The sequence below is a fragment of the Amphiprion ocellaris genome, chromosome 4, assembly GCF_022539595.1.
Source record: "Amphiprion ocellaris isolate individual 3 ecotype Okinawa chromosome 4, ASM2253959v1, whole genome shotgun sequence".
NCBI lineage: Eukaryota > Metazoa > Chordata > Actinopteri > Pomacentridae > Amphiprion > Amphiprion ocellaris.
In genome coordinates this window covers 7,550,219-7,578,002 of record NC_072769.1, presented here as the reverse complement: position 1 = coordinate 7,578,002, position 27,784 = coordinate 7,550,219, and the positions used below count along the sequence as shown (strand labels likewise).

Genomic DNA, 27,784 nt, shown 5'->3' with positions numbered 1-27,784 from the left:
CAGCAGCCACAGATGCTACCAGACGTGCCGACCATAGATATACATAGACTAGATACGCTAGCGCGTTGTCTTCTATATTATCTGTGGTCTGACCAATCACTGCTCTCTGGCTCCGCCCTCTGAGAATCTTGTTGTCGTTTGGCTCCACACTTCCTGATGACCACTTCCGCTCTCAGAAAATGAAAAAACGGACATTTTTTCGTTTCTGTCTCTTACTGATTTTACTTTCTTGGTATTCTAAATATAAAACGAAAATCAAAGCATTTTTTAAATCGTATTTCCCTTTTTGATCATGAAAAGGAAAAACGCCTTGTATTTCAATTTTAATTTTTGTATTTTAAAACGAAAATCAAATAACCACTCGTTTTTTTGTTTTTCAATACCCGTTTCAGAACGGAAAATCCAATTACCAGATCCATACACGGTCCCATCACACACACCTTTGACACACTTCCACACTGGAAGACACCTGGTCGTGCCAAACTATTTTACATCTGGCACGAAGCTCTCCAGCAAACTACAGCGTCGGATGAAGAGTCCAGCCACTCGTCTGGCCCGGATTCTGCCACCAGCGCGGATGAAGCCGATCTTATCGAAGGAATTGATCATTCCAGTGACATGTAAGTCTGTATTCATGAGAAGTTGTTTGTTTTGAGTTGGAGAAAAGTAAAGAAAGTATAATATACATGTAACGCCGCCGAAAGCATTCCGCGCAAAATACGCATCATTTTTACAAGTCATGTGCTGCGCACAGCTAACGTACCACGTAACTTTTTCTGTGTGCAGCATTTACAATGTTGGGAAGGAGGAGGAGGAAGAGGAGAGAATGGAGGTCTCCTGCTGTCCTGGTACCCCAGCGAGAGGTAGAGGGACAGACCGTCCTCCAGCCAGGAGACGCTGCAGCAGCCGCTCCACCAGCGAGCGCTCCGGGCCAGAGGCCTCCCTACAGCTGGCTGGAAAACTGAGAAGGAACCTGACAACTTACCTTCTCTGCCACATTTCCTGCCTGCCGAAAAGGAGGCCAGGTGTCCAGCCACCTCTGTCAGAATATGTGGACAGCCCTTCTCCATCAGACCTGTCCAAGTACTTGGACCAGGAGACCATCAAGATACTGTTTCTGATTCAACTCAGTAAAAACGATTTTCTTTTATTTTCAAATGCACTTTTTATGGTCTGACCATGGTTTTGTACATAAAATATGTGTGTTCATAAGTATCTGGCACACTTAGAAATTTGATTGCACTATTGTAAATAATGTTTTGATGTTGATGTTGTCTCTTTGCAAATTTTGCAGTTTTGTTTATTTTCGTTTTTTTTTACAGGTTACAAAATTGACCATGTCTCAAAAAGCAAATTATGTTCAGACTCCAAATAAATTTCCTGTGGTTCCAAAGGATATGGTGCAACCTTTTTACATTTACAAATTTGAGGGATACAGCTATGCAATTTCTGTATTTTGAAATATATGTGAAAAAAACAACAACCATTTTCATTTTTTTTAGGTTTATTGCACTTTTAAGCAATTTTTTGTAGTAGTTAAGACATAAGTCAATACATATTATTAAAATTTGGGATATCAGGGTTATTTTGATGTAAAGCAATGGTGGGTCTTAAAGGGTTAAAAAAAAGATGCCCTAATTTTACTTTCATTTCCCTCTGTTTTCTGTTCATCCTGTCATTTCCACTTCCTTATTCAACTGTTTCCATTCCTCAGAAGAAGCAAAGCACAATGGGGACAACATTGTGCCGCTTTTGTCACTGATAGAGATCGTCATCGCCTTCTTCTCTGAACAGACCAGGCCTCCCCGATCCGGACTCTGACCCCTGATTTCCAGACCGGGTACCAGTGGCAGAAGGGAACCTGGGTGGAAATAAAGAGAACTCACCAGGATGCAACTAAAACAAACTTGTCCATTACTACATTTCAGTAGCATGTACGCATGTTTGTGTACCTGAAGTTTCCAAAACCTCGACTCTGCTGCAAAGTTTGAGCAAACATCTCATATTTGCGGATGTCATTGTCACTAACAGAGCGACGAGCAAATCGCATTGCTTCTTCAAAGTGGTCCTTCCTGATCTCCGGGACTGGATCAAAGTCCTCATCCTGCAGACAAAATAAATACATGAGGAATACTGTACTCATGGAACATATACACCGTGTATGTGTTTGTTTGTGTGTGTTCCCAGTCCAAAGGCTGAAAGTTACAAAACACACAGCCGCCCTTTAGGGAACTTTTCATCTTCCACGATCTCGTTCTGAACCAAGCACATGCAGCCTGGTACTGCTCTGAGATGTGACTTTGTGTTATTAATGAGGAAGTAAGTCTTAGACACACAGTCAGCATCCTCCTGTTTAATACAGAATAATATGGTGTGAATGAGTAAGAATGGAGAGCAGCAGCAGCAGTAGCTGACCATGGGGATTCCTGGTCTGTTCTGCCGCTGACGTTCAGCCTTGATCTCAGCCTCGATGGACTCGCGGATGGCCAGCTTACAGGCCCGCTGACAGATCTCTGTCAGGTCAGCTCCGGAGAAGCCATCTGTGATGCCAGACAAGTATTCCAGATCCACATCCTGCAGACAGAAAGAGCAAAAAGAAAGAGCGCGAGACAGAAAATAAAACACTGACTCAATAAATTATGATGATTTGGTGATATTCTTTGTGTATGTGTCCCTATAGTTCAAAAAAGATGAGGTTAGTCCGACACTTACTTTGCAGGTTAATTGATTAATTATTTGGCTTAAAAAAAAAGAATAAAATGCTCTTCACAATTTCTCAGGGTCAAAGATTTCTTCTGAAGGTTTCTGGTTTTGTGCAAAAACCCAAAGATTTGAATTTTACAATCATGTAACAACAAGAGGTTTTTAAACTTTTTCTGATTTGCTCCTGAAACAAGTTGATGACACCCCATAATTTTTGTAAGTCATTAACAATGGTAGGGGAAGCAACTAATAAAAGAGGATCCAAGTTAAATTTTAGTAACCTGAAGATGTGCATGATGGCATTAGAAAACTCTTGTCTGTTGATTCTCCTTATAGAAATCCTCTTCACTCATCTTGGTTTCTTTATCTACCCAAAGACTAAAATGACAGACTATTAATTCAAGTACTGTAAGTATTGTTCTCAGAGAGCTGGCTTTTAACAAACCTAATACTTCACAGTGGGAAAGTAATGCCTCTTTCCCTGTGCATTTATTTCAAATGATGGTAAATGGCAAATGGTCTGCACTTAAATAACACTTCTCTACGTTAGTGGTACTCAAAGCGCTTTGCAATGTGTTTCTCATTCACCCCTTCACATTCAGTAATTAAACATTTCAAGTAAGAACAGTGAGTACATGTAATACTTCTGCTATTATCTAACACATGTTAGTGATTGTGTCCTTAAATGCATAAATAAGGAAGAGAGATACATAGAGAAGTCTAGCTTTGTGTTTCACTGACTCGTGCAACAGGGGACTTGCGTAGGTTGGCGTTTAGAATTGCTCTACGAGACGGTTTGTCGGGCAGTGGGATGTAGATGAGCTGGTCCAGGCGACCCGGCCGTAGGATAGCTGCGTCTATGATATCAGGTCTGGGGTGGCGAAAGCAGAAATGAAAGCAAGGTGAAAAGAAATCAGTAAAAATCTTCAACTTAAATCCATTAGTCAGATACAGATATGTAATAAAGCGAGCACCTGTTTGTGGCACCAATGATGAAAACATTCTTCTTGTCAGACATGCCATCCATCTCTGTGAGGATCTGGTTGATGACTCTGTCGGCTGCACCACCTGCGTCTCCAGCCCCGCCACCTCTGGATTTGGCGATGGAGTCTAACTCATCGAAAAACAAGATGCAGGGAGCTGCCTGTCTGGCCTGAGGGCAGAAGGAAAAAGCCAGGAGGTGAGTACAGAGCATACATATTCATCAAAAAGAAATGAGTCATTGCTTCAAAGGTTATCAGTGTTTTGAAAGTAAACCTTTCACTGTAATGTTTTCATGAAAATCTACAGTGAGCAATCTGCACAGAAAGCATTTTTACATTTCTTACACATCCATCTAACAGTACAGATGCCAAATGGTTCAAATCTCCAACAGTTTTTTAGTTGTAAACTTACTAGCCATAGTAGTTGGGAATGATTGAAGTACTCTGTGTTGGTCAAATAGTATATAAATACTGCAGTTTTCTTTCTTTACGAAGTCTACTGAAGAACTTATTTTCGCATTAATTTTCTAGTATTCCTCAGCCTGGTGAAGAGTTTGTCCGGCGGTTGTTAGCCCCTGATGTAGTAAAAGTCCTCCAGGATAATCCATTCTTCTTTGTTTGAAAATGACGCCCAACTTACTTAAAGTATTCCCTCTTCTGTCAGAAAGATGCTTCGCTGACTGACCATACCTGTATTAATCTACAGGCACTCAAATAATCTAATAGAATAATAATAGATACGGATTTGATCAAGAATACGCTAAAAATCCCACATGCATGTCCACATATTTGTCCACTCTCACCTTATCGAACACATCCCTGACATTGGCTTCGGATTCTCCAAACCACATGGTGAGCATCTCGGGTCCTTTGATAGAGACAAAGTTTGCCTGGCATTCATTGGCGATGGCTTTAGCCAGCAGGGTTTTCCCGCAGCCTGGAGGGCCGTAGAACAACACTCCACGAGATGGCGTCATCCCAAACTTCAGGAACTTGTCAGGATACTCAACTGGGTACTGAGGAGATGAAGTTAGATGGATTATTGCAGTGACTTGAGTTCATCGTTTTGTGCAAAGTCTGCTAAAATGAGAGTTTTTTTCACCTGGACGAGCTCTTGCAGTTCTCTCTTGACTTCGTCCAGGCCTCCGATGTCCTCCCAGCTGACTTGAGGCACCTCGGCAACCGTCTCTCTGAGAGCCGATGGATTGCTCTGACTCAGTGCCCACTGAGGAGGGACATGACGGTGTTCAGCTGCCATTCACATGGTCAGCTGTTCTTTTAATGAATTTCTATGCATGCACAGTCTGGAAGGCATCTACAGTGGTGGAAAAAAGTTTTCGGACACTCTTAAAATTTTACACAATCTCAAATATTATCATGAAATATTTATGGAAAAATCGTTTTTGTGTTTCAAAAGCTGTGGCTGAATTAGACAGACAGACAGTGAGATGACCAAGACCAGCAGCACTCATGTATCTCCAAACCATGATACTGCCTCCACCATGCTTGACAGTAGGTACTGTACATGCTGGAGATAATGCTTCACCTGGCCTTCTGTGTACCCTCACATTAGCAGGAGGAAGATAAAGCAGGAAACTGGACTCATCTGACCACAGAATCTTCTTCCAGTTCCTGGTTGTCCAGTTCTTGTGTGCTTGGGCCCAACGATGCCAGGGTTAGGGTTACTCATTGATCAGGGGCTTCTTGACAGTCTTGTAGGACCTTGAGCCATGATCTAAAAGTCCACCACATACATTGTGGGTGGAACACTGGACACCAGCTCCTGTGATATTATTCGGTGGTTATCCCTGCACATGAGGATCAGGATGCAGTCATTCCTTGCTGATGAAACCCTTGGACGCTCAGATCTTGGTTTATCTTCCAAGCTGTTGGTTCGTCTTTATTTCTGCAGTGTATCCAACCGCTGAATGACTGCATCTGCACTTCCTGGCTATCTGGCAGCAGCTGTACCCTTCCTGGCTGAGAATCCTGTGTTAGGATACTTGTTTTAGCCATTTTGTCTCTGAAGAACTTTCAGATGTGCTGGCTTTATATAGACACAAAGCAACAAAAATTGTGTCTTTTAACAAAAAGCACGGCCTTCATTAGTGGATCACTAGTACCAAAATTACCCAATCCTCAAAATTTCTTATGTATTGTTATGGAACCAAGCAATTTTAAGTTTTTTATGGCTTTTTTTAGGGTTTGTTTAGTATTTTGGCTGTGACTGTACTAAAAGAAATTGCACTTGAAGACAGAGTGATTCTTAATGCAATATTTCACAAATGCATGGGGTTTCCGAACACTTTTTTCCTCCACTGTATATGTGTGTGTGTGTGTGTGTGTGTGTGTGTGTGTGTGTGTGTGTGCATGTGCGTGTATGTGTGTGAGTGTGTGTGTGTGTGTGTGTGTGCGTGTGTGTGTGTGCGTGTGTGTGTGTGTACTTGGAAGTCATCCATGGTGACAGCCAGGGAGTTGAGCAGGTCAGCATCGATGGATTCGTCCTCCAGATCTATGAGGGTCATCTTCTTGCGGATCGCTTGCAGAGCAGCTTCTGAGCACAAGGCGGCCAAGTCAGCACCAACGTGGCCGTGAGTCTCTGTGGCAATCTGACATACGTTAAATAACTCAGAGATAGTGATGTTGATTTATTAAACAGCACACACTTTTAACACTTGATATTACATATTATCATGTCTATTGATTAGATTAACACATAGATAGGATACACTAAAAATAAATCATAAGTCTCTTTCATTAAGAAATTTTGTCCATGCAACCTCAATCGTGTGATTAATGATACTGTTGTGCATTGTAGTTTTGTCTGAAGAAGAGCAATGGAGTTAAAAACATTTTTTGGTGCACTACATAAGTGAAAATTAGAGTCCCACAGTGCACAATTCCTTCTTTTTTAAGTGTCTTCTTGTTTTCAGCACAGCACCTGTTGTCCTTTGGCCAGGATGTGCTTGTAAATTTCTCAGTCACCAAAGGAATCCTGAGTCAGTGTATGACTTTTCCGTTTTTCAGAGTAATTGTTTTTTTAGAATGAAGAATTAAATAAAATTATGTCATTGAAAAAAATACATAAAGTAGTTCTAAATCAACATAATTAAAAATTGTCTCATTTAATTTCATTGGAAATATTTTCATTAAATGAGAGACTGTTGTCGGAGTTCATACTGTAACACAAAGGTATTAAAGAACACCTCACTGAACACACCTTAGAGCTGTAACATCACAGGGTTGTCTGATACTTGCTTTACCAGTTTTGTTAAAAAATAGAATAAAAATGCTCATTACAAATGTTTAGGGCCAGAGATTTTATCTTCAGCTTTCACGTTTTGTGCAACCAACAGTCTGAAACCCAAAGATTATCTTTTTATTGTCACATACAGTTTGATCAGAGGTCCTCAAACTTCTTCTGATAAAAGGATCAATTTTAGCGAATTGAAGGCCATCGTTAAAGCATCAGAAAACCATTGTCTGCTTATTTTCGTTTACAAATCACTATCACAATTAAAAAGCTGAAACTATGGAGAAGATATGGAGAATGTTTGGATTGAAAAACAACTCAAACATTCACGTGATTAATAAAATAGTAACTAACTCATTGATCGGTCTGCTATTCAAATCATTATTTCAACTTTGATTGTTTTATTAATTTTTAGACAGTGTATTTGTTTGCTCACCCTCTCCAGATCCACGTCATCAGACAGTTTCATGTTTTTCGTGTGGATCTGCAGGATCTCCAGTCTGCCAGTTGAATCTGGGATTCCAATGTCAATCTCACGGTCGAACCTGCCTGGAGAGACATCGACACGGTTGTAAACGTGTGTATTTGTATGTGTAAGTTTGTTTGTGTGGGTGTGTGTGGGTGTGTGTGTGTGTGGGTGTGTGTGTGTGAGTGTCCTGACCAAAGCGTCTCAGAGCAGGGTCTATGCTGTTTGGTCGGTTTGTTGCTGCCATGACAACCACATGAGCTCTTTGCTTCAAGCCATCCATCAGGGTCAAGAGCTGAGAAACTATACGCCTCTCCACTTCACCGTGAGTCTGCACACATACATAGTCAAACACATGTAACTTTAATTCATCTGCATATGGACAAAAAAAAAAAAACAAGATTGCACAGATGAGCTGCAGATTCAGGCTTCTTGATTTGACTCCTGTTGTTTACTTTCTCTCTCTTGGGAGCGATGGCATCCAGCTCATCGATGAAGATGATGGCTGGAGCGTTGTTCTCCGCCTCCTCAAACGCCTTCCTTAGGTTGCTCTCTGACTCTCCTGCCAGTTTACTCATGATCTCAGGGCCTAGTTGCAAAATATTAGCATAAATTAGAAAACCAAAGCAACTTCTGTATACTTTGGCAGTTTCTTCAGTTTGCAAGAGCAGGAACAACTAATTTCTCCTCATCTCTCTCTGTAGTAACACTGTGATTAGAAGTAAAGGTTACCATTAATGAGGAAGAAGAAGGCACCGGTTTCATTGGCTACAGCTCGAGCCACCAGGGTTTTTCCTGTACCTGCAGGGCCGTACAACAGGATACCTCGGGGGGGCTGCAAGAGAGGAGGGAGGAACACACGGAGTCATGACAAGAGAAGTGTTTGAATGTAAAGAAGCTGATTTCTGGGTGAATTGAGTGAGTTTGTTTATGTGCACAACACCTTCACTCCAATAGCCTTGAAAAGTCCTGGGTGTCTGAGAGGAAGCTCAACCATCTCCTTGATCTGAGCAAGTTGCTTCCGACAGCCTCCGATGTCGTCGTAGCCGATGTCATTAAGATTCTCCTCTTCGTCCTGTCACAGGGCAGAAAGAAAGACAGTGAGACACTTAAAGCAATGCAGATTTGCTAAAGTTTCAACGAGAATCCACACTGTGTAAAACAGAATGAGTGTTTCCCTCTACCATCAACTACCACCTGGCATTGAAGCCAGTTTATCAAAATTTGGACAGTATTGTGGACCTCCAGATGGAAAAAGGGTTTTGTTAAATGTCCAAAACTGCCCCAAGTCAGGCTTTAAATACACTAGAGAGCCTTTTATTTACCTAAGTGGCCTAAATAGCCCCACCATAAAAGAGTGAGGTGGAACGGGATGTTCCATGAGTGAATGTCTTACTGAAACATCTGCATGAATCTGCAGACCAACCTGCTGCAGTTACTGTATAATGTATTCTGGGGCAGCTTTAAACACACAGAACTTTCACACAGGAAAACAGACTCAAATGTTGACAAGGATGAAATTCCTACATTTTTTTGGTATTGACGGAGTTGATTTGTAATCAAAAGTGACTCATAACTAAAAATTAGATTAAGATCTTGGCTGATCATGTCAACTGCTTTAAGATGCCATATGCTGTAAATTTGGCACCAAACAAAGAAACTAGAACTGAAACACTAAACTAACATTCTTAAAGAAGAAATTACTCTTACAGATTTGGATGTCCCCAGTTACAGCCTTACTGATGCAGTTTATCACCTTTTTGCACACTAACGCACAATTAAGACGCATGTAAGTGCATATTTTATGCATTACTTCAGGATGTGTGCGCTACAGTTTGAAACTGGGACACCAGCAAGACAGCTGTGATGATGATCTCAAGAAACAGTTCTCACATCGACTTCACTTCAACTCAAATCCCTGACAGACCTCTCTTTTGATCGGCTGCCCCTCACAGTAGAGGAAAGTGTCCGGGGCAACGATACAGTGAGGACTGGGGTCCGTCTCCACCACCTTGAACTCCACTGCCCGCATGCTCCCCCTCACCAGAAAGATGTCACCTGACAACGCAGATAAGGATTCACTGGAGCACCCAAAAGTACATGATATGCAGGTGATTTATTGCTTACATCTGATTTCATTTTGTGGCAGAGGTGTTCCAAAGTTGTTTAAATCTGGCAGAGGTGTTGCCATACCTTTGTGAATGGGCCGATAAGCCTCCAGAAAGTAGGGTTTAAGGAAAACCTCAAAAAGGTTCCCTGTAAGGCCCTCAATGGTGTCATCTATGGGGAGGACGTGGATCTTCTTCCCATATTTGATATCAGGACACGCATGGATGCTGTCATAACATACACATCAGTAGGCATTAAAAATGATCTCCAACCCCACATGGCAACTACCCACGGACAGATGTGAGATCTACCTGATCACATCACCAAGCCGGACACGCAGGTTGTTGCGCGTCACACGATTCATCCGAATCCGTTCATCTCCACAGGTCTCATCTGTCAGGACGATGCACACTGTCTGCCGCCGTTTCCTCCCTCTCAACACCACTGTGTCCCCCCGGAAGAGCTGCAGCTCCTCCGTCTTATTCTAGCAAGAAATACACAAGTCTAAGAACAAACACATCCATGACCCTGTTGTTGGCTGTATTTTCACCTCACACACTCACCTGTGACAGGCTGACAATGCTGCTGTCTTCATTGAGAGCTTCATCCACAATGAGCCTGTTGGGTCTGTGTTTCTGTTTTAGGATGGCCGTGGAGAAATCTTCTCCCTTTGGGCTTCCATACAAGACACACATTATGACACAGGCAAGCTCTGCGCATGAAGCTCTAATTTCCTCATGTGACACTGTGCTGTATTTAGAATCACTTTGGCTCTGCACGTAGCAACTACGTGACTGAAAATAACACATCAAAAATGTTTTTCTAAACAGTTTACCACAAAAACAAATATCACTCTAGCACCAGTTTCACAAAGCAGACATGTATACTGGATAAAATATTGTGCTGTATGTTCAACTAGGCATGCAAGCACACAGACATACACACTAACATACTGTGCAGAAGCAGCTGTTTCACTCACTCTGCTCCTCCTGAGCCTGGCATGAGTGCTCTCCTTTGTCTCTTCAGAGTTTAGATACCCTGGGTTTTTCACCCCTTAACTGCCTCCTTCAGTTCAAGGTGTATTCGGCCCAGTATGGAACTAATAAATGCCAAAGATTTCCAATTCTGCCTGATCCGATGTGCCCCGAGGGAGGTTTTTGGTCTTCCTGAAGCCCCCAAAAGTTCCCAGCCTCAGTGTTTTCTTTTTCCTCTGTTGTCTTGAACCCCCATGTTTGCCGGAGCTGCAGCTTGCTTGTTTTTCAGAGGAGGTATAAATATGCCCATCTGCTTCCCTGTCTTATTATAACCCAACACACACACACGCACGCACGCACGCACACACACACACACACACACACACACACACACACACACACACACACACACACACACACACACACACACACACACACACACACACACACACCCTCATGTACACACAGAGATCCCAAGCACTTACCTTGGAGACTGTCCCAGAACAGATAGTGTGATATTTCCTCCTCCCCCTGCTACTAACCAGCAAATGCAAGCAAGAGCCCCAACTAGTGTGAAATATTTATGGGTCAAAATAAATTCTGGGTACACCTTTTCGCCCCAAAAAAGAGCTGACGTATCGTCTGTCCCCAGGTGAGGTTGTGTCTTCTGTAAAACGCAGCATGGTCTTTTCCACCTTCGACTCCTCGTCCTTGTGACTGAAGGGATCTGCTGTTGTGACTCAGCTGCTCTGCGGTTCCCTCCCTCGTGCACCACATACGAACATTCATGTCTGGTGCACACACACACACACACACACACACACACACATAGAACAAAGCACAACCCTCCCATGAACGTGCACAAACATGCAATGGGCTTTAACGACATGCAAACAAGAACTGCAACAACTGAGCGTTCATTCACACGCTGCGATGTTTGAATTCAAATTTTTTATTACTAAAAATTGTCCTTTAACAAATAACAGGAGACAAGCAGCGGAAGGGCAGAGACACACTGTACATTCCCCTTTGTGAGAATCAGGACTCAAGCTGTTCTCTCCAACAGATGTAACAAATAGGAATGAAATGAAGTTTATCAGACTACTAACTGGAAAAAAACTGAAAAAAATTGCTTCTTGGAAGAAGAATGAAGGTGAGAGGTAGAGAAGGTTTAAATTCACAAAGAAACATCAGATCTGATTAGAACATCAGTGCATGGAGAATGGACAATATGAACATTTCACAAAATCAAAACAATATGCTGGAAAAAAAGAACAAAGGCAGAAAAATAAATGGAAAAAATATATTTTTGTGAGCATAACCTGTAATGTTTTCTATTAAGTGCAGGCAGGAATGACAGATTGACAGCATTTGGTTGCTAACTATTGACCATTAAAAACTGTTAAAAAATGCTGGTGGGTTGAGATTAGTTGATTGATTGACTCATCTTTACCCTGCCATAACATCTTTCAGTTAATATTACTCCAACAATTTACAAATGGCTAATGTATTACATGAGTCTGTTTCAATTTATTTACATATTCACTCTATCATATATAGTCACGAGTTGAGTGTTCGGTCGATTTTAGTTTAGTTAGCTGGTGTTTTCGATCAACATTTCTGCAGCTTAGTCTGGAGCTGGTTTCACAGAAATATTTTAGGCTGGTCTCTAGTATCAGGGCAGTTTTAATTTAATTCTTAGATTACTTTATTGCAAGTTTAAAAAGCCAGAAAAGCCAACTAAACCAACTAATTCAGAGTGAATTAAGAGCTGTGCTTTCATGGTAACAGTCAGTGATATCTGCTGACCAGTGGTACCAAATGACCAAAAAAATAGGAAAACATAGCTCATAATTTGTGGTTTTGCTGTGATGGTAAAGACATTTTAGCAAATGTACAGTAGTGATGACATCAGTCAGTCATTTTCTTTTGTCCAAGGAAATACAAAGGGTTCAGATGTTGACTAATTACGCTAAAGGCCTTATAAATAAGTCAGGCAGTTATTGTGCGCTAACAGGAAAAGGTCCCTATCCAACTGAATGGGTTGATGAACAAACTGCATTTATAGAATGGCCAGTCACATGTAATAATAAAAAAAAAAAAAAAAAAAAGAAATTTGGTTACTTTGCTGCAAGACAAGGTTACAAAAGTTCTACTACAAATGCATTGTTTTACGGCATGGCACTTGTGTTACACGACACCATGATTGGCTGGATGTTTCCCAGTTTGGTCACTACAAAGCAGACGACTGACTTTTTGAGAGGAGATTCGAGACACGTGTCATACAGCCGCCATCGTTGCCGTTACAGAATTCACCCCGAGATTTCTATCCAGGATTGTTTAAGTGGCGAGTCTCTCCATTTCTTTGTGGTTTTGCAAGACTAAATTAAAATGGGTTGAATCTCAGACTAGCTCGCGCATAGAAATTAGCTGTTGCTAGATATTCAGCATTAAAGGAATATCTAATAATAAAAAAGCTAACATTAGCTTTCTAATATATGGTCCATTCAGTGAAGAGTAAAATCTGTACTAGGGTCCACATGTCTGACCTAAAACTTAACAAATGCTCTTTAGTGATGCGAGTCTTATAGATTTTAAACCACATTCACAAAAATATCACAGGACATCTCGAATTACAAAATATTGTACCTATAAGATTTGACTCCTTGAGTAAATAACGTCAGGTTAGCTTAATCTAATGAGTAGCTGCTGAGCCCTGCACATTAAAGGCATATTTTGGTGCTCAGTGTGTCTTTAATCTAGTTTTTTACATTGTCAACATTTCTCTGTGGTGTCTTTATATGTAGAGGACATATCATGAGTAAAGCAAGACGTCAGCGTCAGGGTCGAGCATTTTCAGCTTGACTTCCTGGTTTTCACACGTAAAAAAACCAAAGTAAGCAATCCTGTCACCTTGCAGGATTGGTTGGGGTTTTCTGTATGATTAATATCGTTCAGATTCAGTTTCAGGTCCAAACATGTACGCCTGCTTACTGCAGTACTACAACTTTCCATTGTGTGCTGTGGAATAGTTTGATAATGTTTGAGGTGAATTGAGGCGTTTGATAATGTTTTTGGTCTAAGCTACAGGTCAAATTGTATCTTTGTGAAACCAGCCCCTAATATGGTGATGCATAGGCCACAGCAGATTATAAACAGATCTGTTCAAAAACAAAGTTGATGTCATAGATTTTCACATTAGGCTACACATAGAATTGATCACCTGACAATCTACAAGCTGGGAAGGTCCAATGACCTCTCAAACATCCCGGGAGAAATCACCAGTTTATTGCTTTGACCAACAATCATTTGCAAAAGGTCACAAACCCTGCACCAGATTTTTTTATTTTGAATAAATAGGACAAATAATTTGGTTTAGCATCTCAACCATCCGCTCCTGCTTCTGGGAAAGTACTTCATCTGCTCAACTTCTAAACTGCCGCTGTTCTATCAAACATGATCTCAGTGGAAAAACACTTACCCACAAACAAGAAACCCTCAGATCACAGCCCCATAAAAAACAACAAAAAAATCACCCTCCCTCGACACAGAACAGCCACTGCCGCTTTAAAAATGTGCATAAACATCAGCATGAAGTCGCAGTTTAGACACAAACTATCTTGCACAGTTTAATGGATAAAAGTGCTTAATTTTTGTAATTAAAAAAAGCTTAAAAAAGGAATTTGCATGATTGTTCCGAATATCTGCATCTTGAAATGTCTCTTTAATGAGTTAGTCAGCCTGCTTTCTTCCTCCAACATTTGTGCTCTGTTTGGTAGAAAGTCCAGAAAATACAGTCTTGCTTCTGTGTCACTTATGGGACCAAACCAGTTGTAGAGGACCAGGAAGAAGAAAAACAGTGTGTGTGTGTGTGTGTGTGTGTGTGTGTGTGTACTGTTTGACACAGGATGGAAAGTTAAGTGTACTGTACTGTATATCATGCATGCATTTTTATATAACTTGAGCTATATGTAGATTCAAACATAACAGTCTGCGTGTGTTTTGCGTGCTGTTAGCAGTCGTCATCCTCAAAGTGTGTTTTCTGCAGAACCTTTACGTGGCGCTCGTAGATCTTGAGGGCGGGTCCGAGCCTGATCGATAGGCCAGTCAACACATCATTACGCTGCATGAGGAGGAGAGACTTTCCGTCGATTTCCTAAATGAAAAGAGCAAAATGTTGCAATGGAGGTTCATGTAGGTTCCAAGTGTCAAAGTTTAGGTGAGCCTGTCTATGGCACCCTCTAGTGGCTGTTAAAGCAGAATACAGGCTCACCTGGGTCCTGAAGGCAGCAGCCTGCTCTGGGAAACCTGCTGCGGTGAAATAACTGACTACATCAGACACTGTCCAGTCCACCGGGCTCCCACTGGCACCCTCAGATTTAATAAGCCTAGAGAGATGTGAAAAAACAGCAGCTGAACTATGGGACCAACACAAAAACCACAGGAGGTGCTGAAGTAGTAAACTTGCACAGTTGGGACAGAGGAAACATTATACACCACCAGTCAAACGTTTGGACACACCAGCTCATATAATGTTTTTTCTTTATTTTCATGACTATTTACATTGTAGATTCTCACTGAAGGCATCAAAGCTATGAATGAACACATATGGAATAATGTAGTAAACAAAAAAGTGTGATTTAAGTCGAAACATGTTTTATATTCTTCAAAATAGCCACTCTGCTTTGATGACAGCTTTGCAAACCCTTGGCCTTCTCTCAGTGAGCTTCATGAGGTAGTCTCCTGAAATGTTTTTCACTTCACAGCTGTGCCTTGTCAAGGTTCATTTGTGGAATTTCTTGCCTTCTTAATGGGTTTGGGACCATCAGTTGTGTTGTGCAGAAGTCAGGTTGGTACACAGTTGACAGTCATATTTGACAACTGTTAGAATCCATATTATGGCAAGAATCAATCAGCTAAGTAAAGAGAAATGACAGTCCATCATTACTTTAAGAACTGAAGGTCAGTCAGTCTGGAAAATTCTAAAAACTTTGACCTCAGAAATCACAAGTTAGCAGCATCTCAGATTAGAGTCCAGGTAAATGCCACACAGAGTTATAATAGCAGACACATCTCTATATCAACTGTTCAGAGGAGACTGACCAATCAGGCCTTTATGGTCAAATAGCTGCTAAGAAACCACTACTAAGGAAAAGCAACAAGCAGAAGAGATTTGTTTGGTCCAAGAAACACAAAGAATGGACATCAGACCAGTGGAAATCTGTGCTTTGGTCTGATGAGTCCAAATTTCAGATCTTTGGTTCCACCTGCCGTGTCTTTGTGCGATGCAGAAAAGGTGAGTGGATGGTCTCTTCACCATGGGTCCCACTGTGAAGCATGGAGGAGGAGGTATGATGGTGTGGGGGGTGCTTTGCTGGTGACACTGTTGGGGATTTATCCAAAATTGAAGGCACCCTGAACCAGCATGGTTCTACCACAGCATCCTGCAGAGACATGCCATCTATCTGGTTTTTGTTTAGTTGGACCATCATTTATTTTTCAACAGAACAATGACCTCAAACACACCTCCAGACTGTGTAAGGACTATTTGACCAAGAAGGAGAGTGATGGAGTGCTGCATCAGATGACCTGACCTCCACAGTCACCTGACCTAAACCCAATCCAGATGTTTGGGATGAGATGGACCACAGAGTGAAGGCAAAAGGGCCAACAAGTGCTCAGCATCTCTGGGAACTCCTTCATGACTGTTGGAAAACCACTTCAGGTGACTACCTCATGAAGCTCATCCAGAGAATGGCAACAGTGTGAAAAGCAGTAATCAAAGCAAAGGGTGGCTATTTGGAAGAATCTAAAATATAAAACAATGTTTTGACTTATATCACACTTTTTTGTTTACTACACAATTCCATTTGTGTTCATTCATAGTTTTAATGTCTTCAGTGAGAATCTACATCGTAAATAGTCACGAAAATAAAGAAAAACCATTAAATGAAAAGGTGTGTCCAGACTTTTGACTGGTAGTGTACATGTTTGGTGGTGTACAATTTTATTTTAAGTGTATTTATTTCCTGTGTTTTGGTAATAAGCATAGGTTGATTGTTTCAATACAATCAGGAAGAAGGCTTATATTGGAATGCACGTACGTCCAGTATGTGATTTTGTAGCTGATGCTGATTAATTGGACATTCAGATGGAAATTAGCCTCCCTGTGCAGTCAAAGTGCGTCTCTTTTTTTGTCCTCAGTTCTGTATTTCAGGACATTGAAGTTATAATTAAATAGTAATTACACTTATATTGGCTGAACATAGTCCTGTAAAAAAATGCAAAATACAGCAGGTCAACAGACCATAATCTTAAAAACAACTACAGTTGGCTGCACATCGTACATCAATCACACTGTAGTCACAAAGAAGCCACCAAAATAACCAAGAAGTAAAAATGTCTGCATTGTCTGCTCAGTTGAAAAGGTGATCAGCTGTAATCTCTCGACCCTCCAGAACCCTAAAGCATACTGGGAAGATCATGGCCAACTGCTTCCAGGCACTGGACCTCTTTAACATGACCAGAGACCCTCAGTCACACTGTCACTCCCCCTTAGATAGTGATTCTATGTGTTACATTAACACACAACTTTTCAGGAGGATTATTGTTCTCTTTTCGCACGTTTCAAGTTGTTTACATTACATACTATGTAACCTTGCACATTTTCAGGCAATTAATTTGCACATTCCTGCACACTGGAGGTATTCCTATGACTTTTTACAGTATGACTTACAATCCCTTAATTACACTTTTAACACTTAATGTCTACTGACTTGCAACAATTTTAAATTTATATGCTACTGTTTACTGTTATGCATTAAAACACCAAGTCAAATTCATTGACTCCTTCCTCAGATTCCTAGGTTCCTTGGCAATAAAACTGTTTCTGATTCTGAATACAGCCAAACAACAACCGCAACCAAATGCTAAATACAGTACCCACTAAACCTTGCAGGAATGCAGTGAGTAGCTGTTGTTTCCAGGCTGGATGCAGTAATACTGCAGATGTGATAAAACAAAGAATTAGGTGTCTTTGGTCCTGACTGTAAGACTTGCAGGAAACTTCATAATAATTGTTTGTTATGTGGAAAAAATTATTTACAAGTAATTTTTGGCATTACTTAAGTAACATTCCACATGTCGCACAGCAAAATCATTGACTTCTTAATCTATTATTTAGTTAGCGCTGAAGTCAAACCCCTGTGTATTTACATGCATCACCACCACCAACATCCCTATTGTACTCACCCTCCACTGCTAACACTAATCCCTCGCTCTTCAGACAGGCCGGAGTCTCTCGGGGAGGCAGTGGGTGTCAGCAGGCATGACGACACACCGACCTCTGTCTTACACTCCAGGTCTAAGAAGGAAATATTAAGCAAAGTGTGATTCCCCAGGATCAGTTCCAACATCTAAACAGCCACAAATACAATCACATTTAATCAGTAAAGCAAAACTCACTGTTAAAGCCTGAGGAGGTGTGGTTGGTTCCGTCAGGCTGCGTCTGATTCTGTGTGTGGAGGAACAGAAAGAGAGACAGGGTCAAAGAAAATACAAACAGCCAGAGTCAAAGTCAGGGTGATATGACCTCCACTTAATACAAAAGACACGAGGAGCTGTCTGCGACAAGATGCATCATGACAAATCAGCAGCGGGACATTAAGACCATCTGCTGTGGGAGAGTAAATGATGATGTGCAAGGTATCAAGTGGTGGACTGGTGGGGAAGCGAAGTTTGACAAAGCTGATGAGTCATCCCAGAGCACAGGAGTCTGTTTTCAACAGCCCCTAACTTCTGTAACTTAATGGGATTTTTTTGCCTGTCCTTTAGTGGAAGATAGAACAGGACTCCTGTAGATAAATTACAGCCTACCACCACAGTGACAAGTAAAATTTGAACCACTTGTCATTTTAAACAAGAAAAATGTGTAGGTGTCTTTGAAATCACTCCCTTGTTGACTATTCATCACATCATACATAACAAACACTCAGTAGTTGATAAAGGTGACTGAAAGCATGTCATCACAAGCTCTATATAGTACACCATGACGACTACTATGTTTATATAGTATTATTCATGTAGCATACAATAGAAGTAAGTATACCCTTGTGAAATTGCAATTTATTCAAAATTGTATCATCTCTCAACAATTTCAAAGTTGGCAAGCAGAGTATTTCCTCTTATAAACAATCAAAAACAAATACAAAAGGTTATGTTGAAAATACAGGCTCTAAGGGAGAAACACATTGCAACAAACGAGAGTGTGACACATAAGTTAGAAAACCTGCGATCACTTAAACTAAACAGAGCACATCTTTGATTTCCAATCAGCCTAACAGCATGAACATGGTTAGAAAATGACCTGTTAACATCAGAAAGTCCTCAGCTTTGGATCTACTAGCTGTGTCTGTGTGCATGTCTGCATCATGGCTCCACATGGAAAAGAATCGCCATAAGAACTGAAAACATTGACTGTGACTCACAAAGATGGAGAAGGATCAGTGACCAACCAAAATCAGTCAAAACATAGGTACAGCAGTAATCAGGAGGTACAGAATGAGCTATACTGACACTAATCCGAGCTGCAGTGACCGTCCTCCTAATATGACAACACAAATTGTACGTTACTTGCACAATCTAGCTCTGAAAAACAGATACACAAATGCTGAAGACACACACACAGGCACAGTGCTCATCAATGGAACGCTACGTATATGTGACAGCTTAGACAGTGTAAAGGCAAGTTCATACTGTCAACCTCTTTGGATGGCATCCAGGAAAAACAACTGTGCTTGCTGTTCAGTATAAAACTCCAACATTAAACTTTGCCAAAGGAAATGAAATTAAAAAAAGCCTGATAAAAACTGAGAGCACATTTTTCAGTCAGATGAGACCAAAAAATAATGTTTTTGGCTCCGATATGGTCCGGCATGTTTACCATGATCGTATCCAAGACCACCACAGTGAATGCATAGTCCCAACAGTGAAACAAAGACGTGTGAGTTTGATGGTATAGGGCTGCATGAGTGCAAAGGATGTTGGGGACATGACACTTACAGATGGCACCATGAATGCCATTTCATACGAATACACCAAAGTACTGGCTAAATATGACTTGTAGTCTGCAGAAGCCTGGGATGAAGAGGAACATTCTAGCATGATAACGATCCAAACATGCTGCTAAAATCAGACAAGAAAGAAAAAAAAAAGAAAAAAAAGAAAAAGTGCAGACTATGGCTTGGCCAAGTCTTTGCCTGACTTTAATCTATTTGAACCTTTGGAGTATTTTAATAACAAAGGCAGAGCAACACAACCTCTTCGGCAAAGGGCTGTTGAAAAAATGTCTCTGAAAAAAAGCAGAGCATCTCTACTGGTATCTTCCAAGTGTGGAAAAAATATAAGATTTGAATCTCAGTAAAGTATGGATTTTTGTGGCATTGGACTCCTTATATAGGGCTTGTATTTGTAATATAGTACATTCAAGCTGTTAGTTCTTAATTTTACAGAAGAGCAATTGCCCTTCAAGTTAGGAGTAAAGCAACTCCTGTATGGTGAAACTATTTTAATTTATTAACATTTAGCTGTTATTACGCAGGGGTGTACTTATTTCTATCGCATACTGCATATTGTCAATAATGTACTTACATGCACTGTATCAATGTAATCATTAAAAGGAAGATTGTAAAGTCACTAGCAAGTGTAATGTTGAATGCCTTCACATCAAAAGTTAGGCCTTTTTCTGGAAATTTTAATGAATAATATCGTTCATCCTATGGACATTACTAGAGGCAGTGTTAGGTCTCAGCCTGTCTGAGAAATAACACTGACCATACATTAAATCACATGTTTATCACCATCCTGTCAACTCTCCCATGAACATGTGCTATAAACACATCACAAAGCTCTACTTGAACTGCAATGAATGTGATTAATGATTTCATTCACATGAACCATGCATCCACACTCAGCATGTGAACATCTGATCCCAATCAGATGGCTCATGCATTCACACCGTTTGGCCAATCAGATGAAGCCCAAACGAGCTGTCAGCTACCCTCACATTCATTGGTGTCTATTTGGCAGCTGTGTCATAAAATGTACATAGATTATTTGAATCATTTTATACATACGATGATAATGTAAAGGATTTCCATTGTACATGCATTCTGCTCTCATACTGCAATACATTCTAGACCACAAAACAAAGCACAAGTTTCAGCATGTTCCAGGTGTACCTCTGAGATACCAGGGGTTGACCAACATGATGCTGACAATGGCGGTTATAACTAGTAACTGATCGACCCATATGTAGAACACACATATGCAGATTTTAAGGGAGTTTTTCATTTTTTATCTCAAAATTTTGAATAACTCAAACTGCAACACTAAACTGTGCTGGAAGTTTATTTGTAAATGACGCAAATAACCAGTAAAATGCTGAAAATCATATCAGATAATAAACCAGGCAGATAATTGGTCAAGCCCAATATGAACGGGACATTTTTAGTCAGCAAAGTGCATAATTATCTCCCCTTTCACACCTTTTAATTTTTAAATAGTCTTAATTTGAAAACATCTTTCTGCGCGGTTGTTGTACCTATATATCACTACTCATTCTAATAATGAAATCAATTCCTCAAACTCACAACTTCTAAATGCAGCACAGAAAAAACATGACATGCATGCAAACATAATACAGATTTTCTTCAATTTGGAGTTTCCATGTTTTTTATGAACTGTGGAGTAAATGTTGAAAACAACATACATCTAATTATGTTGTAAACTAAATTAAAAAAGCTCCTCTGATCATCTCAACACTGAAGACAGTTTTCACTGCGACTATCTCAAATGCAGTTCAAACATTTACAAACCATTCTGTGCTTATGAATTCAGTTTAAAGTTTGCACATGAACAAGTTCAGAAGTGATATCAGTGTTTGCTCTCATGACAAGGGAAACAGTGAAGCTACACTGGCTGTGGAAGCAGCTACTGCAAATGTGATGGAAATAATGGCAGAAAATATAAAGACGAAGAAACTGTCTGCGTTCAGATTTAAGTCACTGATCAGGATTTCAAACTGTAATCGCGAGCTCTGTTTTTATACAAACTTCTGTTCAGTTTTGAACAAAATGTACCCTGATTATTTCTGTATATATGTATATCTGAATATATATATAGACACATAATATTTTACACTTGTTCTTCGTGCAAGTATTTTATAGTGGCAGTCACTGATAATTCTGCAGGTTATGGAACTTGCATTAAGTTGCATTGTTACTAGGGTTGCATGATCAGCAAGTCATGGATTTTGCCTCGTAAAGGCTTTAAAATAAAATATCCACATTGACCCAAAAGGAACACTGATGTTCCATACTGTATGTATTTGAAACACTTTAATTTTATTACTGGAGATATTGCAAAAAAAAAAGCTGGGGAAAAAAATATGTGCATATAATCGCACTGAAATCGTCCAAAATTACCTGACAAATATTCAGTATCAGAGAAAAGTTCAGTATTGTGCATACAGACTAATTCCAGAATATAAAGTATTTAAAATGAATACTGCACTGACCAGTTACAAAATCACACAAATGCTAACATGCTAATGCCTCAGGAATCCAATACCACAGTGTGACCCTCTTTGCCTGCTGCTTGCTTCTTGGCTCAGGGGCCAATGGGAATTTATAGAAGGACATCAGGACAAAGACACCTGAGTCCTAACTTCCTCTCAAGGCTCTGCTAGCAAATTTGATTAAGTTTTGTCCTTTCTGTATGCATCCATTATTAACTAATTCCTGCAGTCATTATGGACCTGATTAAAGCCCCTTTCTGGCCATTAATTAAAGGCCTAAAAATTCACCTCTAGATCTCAAAATGACATATTTTTGCATAAAAACAGTGCATTAATGCATGAAAATGCCCAGATGTCACTTGACACTGCTACCTCTTTCAGAAAGTGCAGCTCTGTAAAGTCCCTGCTTCTTTCTCCGCCCACCTCTCTGTTACTCACTGCAGTTCAAGCACACCAGCTCACCTACAACGCTGCAAACTATCTATGTAAACACTGTACACCCTGTTTTTTTTCCTGTATAAACCTTTTTGCACCGTTCCTGTATATCCATATTGTCTTCTTTGTTCCCTCAGTATGTATGAGTAGATGCGAGTGATGAGTGTGAATGTATTCTGTAAATACGTTAACCATGACACAAGGTGCAGACACAGAGAACTAAGAATTTCATTACACTGATAACTTACTACTGCACATGACCTTAAAGCCTTGGAATCCTTTGAATCCTACGTTGCACAATGTCAGATTGTAACATTAGACTAATTCAGACATGCATGTTGGAACCAGAGACAGATGGCGATACAGAAGGCCCCACCTTGCCGTTGACAGGATTGGTTCCTTATGTTTTGTATGCATGAAACCCTGGCTGTGTGTTTTTGAGACTGTCACCAGCACACTGCAGCTAATAGGTAGAAATGCTGAGACAAGCTGCACACTGCTTATTTCCATCATGATATGCCATCTAGCATGTAAAAGACACCATGTACACATGTTAACAAGGTCAAAAATTAGATTTTCACTGAAGAGGGTCTTTAACAGACTTCAGTTATATTGAGTTTATCTTTAGTCCATTCTACCTTTAACTTGTTTGAACTTTACTCATGTTTGAGTCTCATTTTTGTCACTATCTACAAATTAAGGGTATTTTAATTGGCACTTTTGCTTTTAATACTCAGGTATAGTATACTATACTGACTTGTTTGGGGGGGGGAAACATCATCCAGCAGTAAAAACTAGCAGAACAGATGCTTGCACTCACATCTGCTTGCACATGTAGCTGATCGGGGGCAGCAGTTCTCTCCTCCATGTGTGCACCGTTACACTGTGGGGCTCCCTGAACAGGTGGAGGCGTTTTGGGGAGGAAATCAAGTCCGGACACTGCTGAGAAACCAAAGCAAGTTAAAAAGATCAGGCGGAGGCAGAATATAACATTATTTGAAATATTTAGATTACAATAAATTGGGAAAATCTTTCCAAAAATTTGAAACACTTGCCAAAGCTGAAAAATAACTTATAAAAGCAAAATTTAAACATGGGATTACATAAGAAAAGGCAAAATACAATAAGTGATACCACTGAAAACTTAAAACAAGGAGGACTAATAATAGCATTTTTAATAAACTTCTCTCCTGCTCATATAGTGCTGTGAAAGTTAGATATATCGTCTATTTTGGGATATTTTTTCACAGATAAATGTGTCAGATCATCAAACCAACTTTAATGTAAGATGAAGATAACCCAAGAAAATACAAAATGCAGTTTTTAAATAATGAATTCATATTGAAGGAAAAATGCTGTCTGGCCCATCTTGCCCTATGTGAAAAAGTAATTACCTCCTTAGCTACCAATCAAATGACAGAATTCATTTGGCTGTTGGGTTCAATTTCACCAGCCACACCCACATATGATTACTGCCAGATGAACACAGTAAGTCCTGCAGGCCTCACTGGCCTCAGCTAAGGTCCATCTGCATGATTCCACAATAAAGAAGACACTGGGAGAAAATGGCGTCGTGGGAGAGCTGCAAGGTGCAAACCAATACTGACAAAAAAAGAACGTTCATCCGGCATTTGCAAAAAAAAAAATACCTGGATGAGCCACAAGACTTTTGGGATAACATTGTGTGGACTGATGAATCAAAGATGGAACTTTTTGGAAGACACAGGTCGCGTTACATCTGTTGTAAAGCTAATACTACATTTCACAAGAAAAACATGATACCAGCAGTGAAACATAGTGGTGGTAGTGTGATGGTTTGGAGCTGCTTTGCTTCCACAGGTCCTGGACGACTTGTTATAACTGACTGAGCCATGAATTCTGCTCTCCATCAGAAAATCCTCCTGGAGAATATCCAGCTATCAGTTCACGACCTAAAGCTTACGAACAAACCGTTTATGCAGCATGACAGTGACCCAAAACCACACAATCAAGTTCACCTCAAAGTGGCTCAAAATGAGAACTAAATTAAGGTTTTATAGTGGCCGAATGAAAGTCAGAACTTGAATCCAATTGAGATACTATAACAAGACCTTAAAAGGTCAGTTCATGCTCAAAAAACATCTACTCTGACTGAATTAAAACTATTCTGCAGAGAAGAGTGGGCCAAAATTCCTCTATCACAAGCTGTTGCAAATGTTTAACTGCAGTTGTTGCTGCCAAAGGTGACCCAACCAGTTATTAGGTTTAGGAGGGCAATTACTTTTTCACAGGGGTGGCAGAGGTTTTCAATAAATCATCGTTCAGAACTGTATTTTGTGTTTTCTGGGTTATCTCTGTCTAATCTTAAATAAATATTAATATTAGTTTAATGATCTGGAACATTTAAGTGGGAGAAATATGCAAAAGCAGAAGACATGAGGAAATGAAACACTTTTCCACAGCACCGTACATCCGCGCACACACACCTTTGCCACCCTGCTGCAGCTGATGGAGGCTGCTCTCCTGCTTTGATGCTGCCTGGATCTCAGCATCTTCTGTGGTTTTCTCAATGAGCCCTGGTTCGGTTGTCATAGCTACCGGGGATAGTCCTCCCTCCTCATCAGAACTCCGGGGATCATCCTCCTCCATCTCCATCTCTTCCTCATTCTCTCTCCGCTCCTCTTCTCCACTGGCTGCTTCTATCGGCTCATTCTGCTCGTGAGACGGCGGCGGCGACGGAGGCTGAAAAAATGACACGCAAAGTTGAGGAGATCAAGCACAAGTTCTCATTCGAGGGGTTGAAATTTGAGGTTTTAAACTGCACTTTGGGTTTGCTGAATGTCAGAATAGCCGCCTGCTGTAGCCTACTCAAGTTTGCGCCCACAGGGGAGGAGGAGGAGGAGGAGGAGGAGAGTGAGCTGTCAGGAGCGATAGTCTACAAAAGATTTAATGAGGCACGAAACGGGAGGGACGCGGGGAGATGAGACACAAAATACGGCGACTTATAAATGTAGTATACACAGACAAACATGATGTACGGCTGTGTGTGTTTTATTTTTTTAAATTTCATTTAATTTTTTTTCTTTTGGAGGGGGCTGAGTCCTCCTCCGGCCCTGCGCTCACAGGAGCGCGGCAGCGGCACGTCTCAAGTTTAGACAGACACCGCCTACTGCGCGCAGCAGGCCCAGACACTCCGGTTCGGCTAAAGTTCCCGAGAACCGAATCGGATGTTACTGACTCCAAAATAGTGATGTGGCGACGGAATCAGTGGGTGCTCGTGCTCGCGTTATGCAGAGACGCTCTTTATGGTGCGCGCCACCCGAGGAGCCGGGGGAAGCCGCTCCGTCTGCTCCTCCGTTAACCCGCACCTTTTGTGCAGGAAGCCGAGCTGCACAACACATCTGCCACAGAGGACACACACAACACAGCCGCATCAGTTACTGCGAAACAACATGAAATCTCCGCGAAATGTGCGGGATTCCCCCCAGAACACTTTTGCACATAAAACATCGAGGTTTAACAAGGGAGGAAAACAGATTTGGCGACGGATGCCGAGCGCGTCTCGGTGCTGTAGGTTTAAAACCGGTGATCGTTCATTTATCAGCAAGCCGCTCGCTGCGTCCTGCACAAGGCGGGACGTGTTGGAAATATTAAGTTAGCATTGCCCACCTTTGTCACCGTGTGTTTGTCCTGCAGTGCGCTTCTCGCAAGTCTGTCAGCGGACGCATTCTTCCGCTCCTCCACCACCGTCCCCCGCAGAGGAAGAGTGATGTTCCCGCAGCGGGTCCTGCGCAGCCGGCCCCTCGCCACCTCTCTCTCCATGACCACTTTGACTTTGCCTCGGGTCAGCTTCTCCTCCGACAGCCGCTCCTGGCTGCTCAGATAACCCAGAATCTCCTTCAGCCCGAGCGGCTTCATGTGGCCTCTGGTCGCAGCGGCGGCGGCGGCAGCGGAGCCCCCTCGGAGGCTCTTCTCGGACAGGCTGCGAACAGAAGCCACCAATCTGTCGCCCAGGTCGGGGCTGGCGTGGTTCCCCGCGGTTTTGGTGCTGCCTCCCGCCAGCTTAAGTTTGGGTTTCAGCGGCACAATCTGCTTCTGTCTCTGGTGCTGCTGGGGGCTGTTGACGCTCCCGGAGCAAGTTTTGCTCCGGCTGTCAGCTCCGGACACACCGGGCTCCTTCCCCGCGCCAACTGCATCAGCTCCGCTCCCCGCTGTCCTGCCGGCATCCCCACCGTCGTGTGCGCCTGTTCTGTGGCCCAAAGAGGGCGACGGGCTTTCCCCCGCTAATCCCTTGTCTCTCGGTGCACTTGCTTTCTCTTCTTTACAGCCGCTCCCGACAGCGCAGCCCGTTGTTGCGCCACAACCGTTTCCGCTACTCGGGCTGGAGGCAGGCTTGAGCTTCTTGCCGGTGTGGCTGCCTGATGTTTGAGTGCGGGGATCTGGGCTGGGCTCCGAGTTCTCCTCTCCCTCCTCCTGGTCGGTGAAGCTGTGCGCACTGTCGCCGTTGTTGTTCCCGGGATCGTGTTTGGTTCGCTCCCTCGCTGCCTCCGCGCCGCCGCCGCTGCTGCTGCTTCCAGCGGCCGTAAACTCACTCTTCTTTCGGCTTTTTCTCTGCACCTTCGCCGCGTTCCGGTACGATATGGACCCCTTGTAGCTAACTTTGAGCACGGTCTGCTCTTGGATCAGTTTTTCCAGTTCTGTCCTGGTTCGGTCCGGGTCTGACCCATGTCGTCTCCGGACCATTCGACAGATCCTCTCCAGATCCGGACGGGCTTTCCTCGAGCGGAGAGAGTCGATTGTTTCCAGTATCCACTCTCGGTACTTGTTGGGTTCGGACATCTTTCTCCTGCTGATGGAGGTTTTGGCCCGAGTGCGTCTTTTTTTCTTCCCCCCTTGTTTGTTTCACAAGTGACGCTGTGTCAAAGCTGTGAAGCCAAAGTGCGATCCCCGGCTGGAGAATGAGGACGGAAGCCTGGCTGGTACGCTTGCGTTCGTTGGCCACATTGTGCGCTTAAGGTGGACCGAAGATGGCGCCTGGGTCTCCGCCACAGACGCAAATTGCATTTAAGGTGGAATTGACTCTCCTTTAGGAGCCTTCGGAGCTGTGTTTCTTTGTTCGCAGTCTTAATCTGATCAGCCCATAGCTTGTTAACAGCCGATCCGATCTGAGCACAAAGACGCAGCGGTGCGCACTCTGAGTTGCTGGGAGATTTTTTGTTTTTGGAGCGTTATGGTGAATTCAGATTGCGCCGGGCGGTCAACAGATGGGTGGCTCCATTCCGCATCAGGCGGCAGAGATTGATGCCT

The 27,784-nt window shown here is 41.9% G+C and overlaps 2 protein-coding genes across 4 annotated transcripts; both read right to left on the bottom strand.

The window, feature by feature from the left end:
• Positions 1–1,486: 1,486 nt before the first annotated feature.
• On the bottom strand, positions 1,487–10,815 carry zgc:136908. 2 transcript variants are annotated; one of them, XM_023284465.3, is made up of 18 exons: positions 10,494–10,815; positions 10,078–10,189; positions 9,826–9,998; positions 9,599–9,741; positions 9,333–9,463; positions 8,349–8,480; positions 8,138–8,240; positions 7,861–7,994; positions 7,601–7,736; positions 7,376–7,488; positions 6,131–6,295; positions 4,789–4,911; positions 4,490–4,702; positions 3,678–3,856; positions 3,445–3,574; positions 2,416–2,574; positions 1,953–2,104; positions 1,487–1,861 (listed from the first exon to the last, which is right to left on the bottom strand). In XM_023284465.3, exons 1-18 carry the CDS (start codon positions 10,514–10,516, stop codon positions 1,756–1,758), a joined length of 2,427 nt encoding a protein of 808 aa, XP_023140233.2. In that variant the 5' UTR covers positions 10,517–10,815; the 3' UTR covers positions 1,487–1,755. The 2 variants fall into 2 exon arrangements, with proteins under 2 accessions (XP_023140233.2, XP_035810610.2); XM_035954717.2 differs by having other exon boundaries at positions 10,468–10,814.
• Positions 10,816–11,424: 609 nt separating this feature from the next.
• Positions 11,425–27,545, bottom strand: samd1b (sterile alpha motif domain containing 1b). Of its 2 annotated transcripts, none has more exons than XM_023284466.3 (7): positions 26,147–27,545; positions 24,964–25,219; positions 23,319–23,440; positions 17,953–18,001; positions 17,740–17,851; positions 14,762–14,876; positions 11,425–14,644 (listed from the first exon to the last, which is right to left on the bottom strand). In XM_023284466.3, exons 1-7 carry the CDS (start codon positions 27,314–27,316, stop codon positions 14,501–14,503), a joined length of 1,968 nt encoding a protein of 655 aa, XP_023140234.2. In that variant the 5' UTR covers positions 27,317–27,545; the 3' UTR covers positions 11,425–14,500. The 2 variants fall into 2 exon arrangements, with proteins under 2 accessions (XP_023140234.2, XP_023140235.2); XM_023284467.3 differs by having other exon boundaries at positions 13,757–14,644; positions 23,319–23,437; positions 26,147–27,542.
• Positions 27,546–27,784: the final 239 nt, after the last annotated feature.

What these genes read in the sequence shown, in the direction of transcription:
- zgc:136908 (XM_023284465.3), bottom strand. Translation starts at nt 10,516, where the DNA reads ATGCCAGGCTCAGGAGGAGCAGA. An exon ending in TTATCGGCCCATTCACAAAG is followed by an intron (nt 9,464 to 9,598) that starts GTATGGCAACAC and finishes CTGCGTTGTCAG; the next exon opens with GTGACATCTTTCTGGTGAGG. An exon ending in ACAGACCAGGAATCCCCATG is followed by an intron (nt 2,105 to 2,415) that starts GTCAGCTACTGC and finishes TTTTGTCTGCAG; the next exon opens with GATGAGGACTTTGATCCAGT.
- samd1b (XM_023284466.3), bottom strand. Translation starts at nt 27,316, where the DNA reads ATGTCCGAACCCAACAAGTACCGAGAGTGGATACTGGAAACAATCGAC. An exon ending in AGCTACATGTGCAAGCAGAT is followed by an intron (nt 18,002 to 23,318) that starts GTGAGTGCAAGC and finishes CTCCACACACAG; the next exon opens with AATCAGACGCAGCCTGACGG. An exon ending in ATTAGTGTTAGCAGTGGAGG is followed by an intron (nt 14,877 to 17,739) that starts GTGAGTACAATA and finishes ACATCTCTCTAG; the next exon opens with GCTTATTAAATCTGAGGGTG.